The sequence below is a fragment of the Fringilla coelebs genome (assembly GCF_963513975.1).
Source record: "Fringilla coelebs genome assembly, chromosome: 23".
Lineage (NCBI taxonomy): Eukaryota > Metazoa > Chordata > Aves > Passeriformes > Fringillidae > Fringilla > Fringilla coelebs.
In genome coordinates this window covers 4,558,906-4,563,300 of record NC_140049.1, presented here as the reverse complement: position 1 = coordinate 4,563,300, position 4,395 = coordinate 4,558,906, and the positions used below count along the sequence as shown (strand labels likewise).

The window sequence follows — 4,395 nt, the reverse complement described above, 5'->3', positions numbered from 1 at the left end:
AGCACTGCGTATCTGTAACTAAAACTCCTCCATTCAAATCCTCTCGTTTTCTCAAGCGAAAAAAAAAAAAAAAAAAAAAAAAATCAGTTCCGTTCTTTATGCCTCAGTAAGCCAAGTCCTGCCATAAAATTTACCAAAAGCTCCGGCTTACAGCAGTTTGCTCAACGCACTTATTTAAAGATCAGGGCGTGAAACGGGTCTGAGAGAATTGAAGCGTTCTGAGGTGTAAACCCTACCTGGAAGGAGCTCATCGGGCCAGAGACACAAGGAAATAAAACTTTATTTTTCCTGTTAGCCGGAAGAACAGCAGTTCTGGAGCTGTTACCGCTCCCTAATTTCACGGCCCGGGCGGGGCCCCCTCAGCGCTCCCGCCATTGCCGCCCAAAGCCCTCCCGCGCTCGCGCGCGCCGTGACGCCACCTGTCAATCAGCGCAACGGTGCCCTTTGATTCGCTGTCGCCTGGCATCACGTGGGCTAGGAATGGCCGTATATAATCGCGGGCGGGGTCGTTGTTGGCCGCCATTTTGTCCAGTGAGGAAAAGCGGAGCTGGGGTCTTGCTGAGGGTCGAGTCGGCTGAGTGTAGCGCGGGCTCCCTTCGCGCGCCCTCCCTCTAAGCACCGGTGAGGATCTTCACCCCGGAGGGCGGTGGGGGAGGCGGCGGCCGCGGTCTCGGTGCCCGGCAGGGCGGATGGAAGCGGCGGCGGCGCCAAACAAAGAGCAGCCGCCATTTTGTAATGCCGGGCCTGGGGCGGCGGCTGCCGCGGCCCTGAGCGGAACCGGGCGGGGAGGCGGCGGGTTGCCGGGAGGAGCCCGTTCTCGGCCTGTTCCCCGCGGGGTGTGAGGCCAGGCGGGGTGGGAAGTGCCGCGGGGGTGGTGTGGCGGCGGCCCGTCCCGCAATGGCAGCGCTGGTCCCTCACGGCGCGCCGAGGAGCAGCTCCGGGCCGAGTCCCCGGGCATTGCCCGCGGTGCTCGGCGGGAGATGGCGCTGCCTTCCCCCCTTCCCCCCCGTTTGTGCGCGGATCTCCCTGGTCCTAATCCCGATCCGGGAACAATGGAGCCTCCCCCGCGCAGCGCCCTCTGCAGACCCCCCCGCGCTAAGCAGGAAGAGGGGCGCGGGACCTCCCCTCACACATCTGAACAGTAAAAGTAAACGAGATTCTCCGAAATAGTAAATTTTGATCGCAGTGTTGCACAGCAGCTCTCTTGTTGGGTTTTAAGTTCTCTCCCACCCCGCTGGCCCCTTCCAAACAGTGTCGCCATCACAACGCATCACTGCAGAAGTTTCAGAGGGAAGTAGCCAATAGAGTGACTTCCCTTGGAAGTGAGCAAGCACGTGCGCTCAGTTAAATATATTTGAACTTCTTTTTTGTCTTAGCAATGCATCGTGACTCTTGTCCGCTGGACTGCAAGGTCTATGTCGGTAACCTTGGAAACAATGGCAACAAAACAGAATTAGAGCGAGCTTTTGGCTACTATGGACCACTGCGCAGTGTATGGGTGGCAAGAAATCCTCCTGGGTTTGCCTTTGTGGAGTTTGAAGATCCTCGAGATGCAGCTGATGCAGTAAGAGAACTAGATGGAAGGTAAAGTGTGCTTGGCTTGGCTGGTCAAAATATGGGACATTGTAGGAGTGATACAGTTTTAAGTTGTGAAACTTAAACTGCAGGATTTGATGCATTTCTTATGCGCTGTTTTGTATGGTACTGTCAGGGTGTTCTTATGGTGCAGCAGTAGAATCCCAGAATGGTTTGGGTTGGGGCACCTCGAAGCTCATGTAGTCCCACCCTCCCCATGGGCAGGGATGTCTTCCATCATCCCGGGCTGCTCCAAGCCCTATTCAGCTTGGCCTTGGATGCTTCCAGGGATCCAGGGGCAGCCACAGCTGCTCTGAGCACCCTGTGCCAGGGCCTGCCCACCCTCCCAGGGAACAATTCCTAATTCCCAATATCCCATCTATCCCTGCTCTCCTTCATGAATAGCATTGTAATGTTTAATTTTGCATTTCACAGTTGAACTCCTAAGTTAAGAATTATTTGCATCTCTTTGTGTGTGTTAATTAAATTGCAGATGGTGTTACTATAAAGAGGTAAAACTGATTGTGGAGACTCTCCTTTGCTCTTTCCCTGCCTGCTTTACTGGCACAGCAGTTTGAGAAGCAGCCAATCCTTTTGTCTGCCAAAGAATCCCAGAATGGTTTGGGCTGGAAGCCCATCCGGTTCCACCCACTGCTGTGGGCAGGGACACCTTCCACTAGATAGCCTGGGTTGCTCCAAGCCTGTCCAGCCTGGCCTTGGACACTTCCAGGGAAGGGTCCCCCACAGTCATGCTGGAGCTGACTCTGGGCACAGTGCTTTGATGACAGAACATTTTTTCCTTTTGCATTGTTTTTCCATCTTCTGGATCGTGTATGCTTTATTCCATGCTGCCCTCTCCCTGGCAGTGCTAACCAGAGTCCCCCTCTCTTCCCAGAACGCTGTGTGGGTGTCGCGTCCGGGTGGAGCTCTCCAACGGGGAGAAGCGGAGTCGGAACCGCGGCCCCCCTCCGTCGTGGGGCCGGCGCCCTCGGGATGACTATCGCAGGAGGAGTCCCCCTCCTCGGCGCAGGTACCTGGGCACAGCACAATCCTAGAGCTCTTGGCACAGTTACCACATAGCATCCTAGGAGCAGGCTTGTTAAAGGCATGTTGATGGATGGCATTCATCTATCCGATCATGATTCGGAAATGAAAGATGCTAAAAAAAAAAAAAAACAAAATTAACCCCCCCACAAAATCGAGGTGAACTTGAGTTGTGTTGAATGTTGTTGGCTTTTGTCCATAGGTGACTGTGCAGTTGGTAGTCAGTGCCCTCTGTCCTGGGCTTATCCTCCTTCCTCTTAAAACCTACTCATCTTCTAGTCACACTTTCCCTTTCTTCCCCATACTTCAACTTAGGCTGTTCCTTTCCTTTACTCCATAATGGCAAAACATGACATACAGCAGTATAGCATTTCCATACCAATGGGTTTTTCCACTTTGTTTGCAGAACTAAATACTTCCCAAGCAGGCAGCTGTTTAATAATAGACTGAGTAACAGTTGCTCTAAACATCTGGAATCTTGACACTTTAGTGTTAGCCTGGAAATAAAGCATCTTGTGACGATCCTGTCACTTGAGGTTTGCAAACCCAGCTCTAGCATATAGCAGGATTTTTGGGAACTGGCACGTTCTTGGACCCAGACTAGTTGGTCTGGCAGTTTAAGTGTGCACCGTGGTTTTTACAGGACTGAATTTACCTGTGGCAGGTGAGTGAAGTCCTCCCGAGCCAGGGTTTCAAGCTTACCCTTTTGCTGTTGAAAAAAAATAACACATTAGGAGTATTTGTTAGCTAATAGATGGTTGTACTGATGGCTTGTTTTTCATTTTTTTTATGCTTTTTGGTCCATCTATTAATAAAAATGAACCCGTTACAGAGTCACCATCATGTCTCTTCTCACCACCCTCTGAGTCTGCATTAGCCAGCCAACTAGCCCTTTCAGCGTCATGTGACCAGCGCGCCCCATGCAGCTTGGCTGGTGTCGTTTCACATGACCCAGGCATGGCCAGTCGTCAGGTTGCACCGCCCTTTGGTTCCCGAGCATGCTGTTTTCTCTCAGCCTTCTCTCCAACCTTAACCAAATCGCAGCAGCCACCTCGACCGCCCACACATTCCCGGCCAATCAGCTCAGCTGTTTATTTACCAAATGTCTTCACAACAACTACAGCAGCAGCCTTCGGCTAACAAAAAAGCAGGAAAAATCCACAACACCCCCTTCGCCAACCAACTAAATACAACGCAACATCTGGCAAAACCTTTTCAGCAAATTCTTCTTGGCAGTCAGTCCGGCAGCCTCACCTCACCATTTCTAGCTTGTTGAAACCAAAGACTTGTAAGTTTTTCCTGCTTATACAGTTTACTGCTGGTTAAAATAAGGAGTAAGCGGCTATAAGTAATTACTTTTCTCAATCAAAGGCTGGCTGTGCATAATTGAGTGGTAACGTACATATGTTGCTTGAGAAAACTTTTAAGGTGATATGGAAGCTCTTACACTGTGAATAATGTAAAAAACAGGATATTTGCATGTGAGATGCCGAACTAAATTTTTAATAAAGCTCTAACAAATGTAGCTTTTCCTTGCCAGAAAAATCCTATCACCTTTAAATGGTTTTACTAACAGTTTTCAAAACTTAAAACAATTACTTTTTGGGATGAACTGGGCCGAGCTAAGGTTATATTTTTAAATTTTTTATTTTTTATAAGAAAATAGTCTAAACACACTCTATGGCATTAAAATGACAATCACAAATATGCAGTTCTAATGTAGCACTTAATGGCATTATCAATATTGACACTGAGCGCATTTTCACTTTTTTTTTC

At 49.9% G+C, this 4,395-nt stretch overlaps 1 protein-coding gene across 1 annotated transcript; it reads left to right on the top strand.

Annotated features, from left to right (window-relative positions):
* The first annotated feature begins 508 nt into the window (after positions 1–508).
* SRSF3 (serine and arginine rich splicing factor 3) lies at positions 509–4,389 on the top strand. Its single transcript, XM_084220614.1, has 4 exons — positions 509–621; positions 1,377–1,584; positions 2,471–2,605; positions 3,452–4,389. Exons 2-4 carry the CDS (start codon positions 1,379–1,381, stop codon positions 3,483–3,485), a joined length of 375 nt encoding a protein of 124 aa, XP_084076740.1. The 5' UTR covers positions 509–621; positions 1,377–1,378; the 3' UTR covers positions 3,486–4,389.
* The last annotated feature ends 6 nt before the right edge of the window (positions 4,390–4,395 follow it).

Excerpts from the sequence above, each read along its gene's own strand:
- SRSF3 (XM_084220614.1), top strand. The coding sequence starts at position 1,379 with ATGCATCGTGACTCTTGTCCGCTGGACTGCAAGGTCTATGTCGGTAAC. Across the intron at positions 1,585-2,470 it reads GTAAGAGAACTAGATGGAAG|AACGCTGTGTGGGTGTCGCG; the intron begins GTAAAGTGTGCT and ends CTCTCTTCCCAG. Across the intron at positions 2,606-3,451 it reads AGTCCCCCTCCTCGGCGCAG|AGTCACCATCATGTCTCTTC; the intron begins GTACCTGGGCAC and ends AACCCGTTACAG.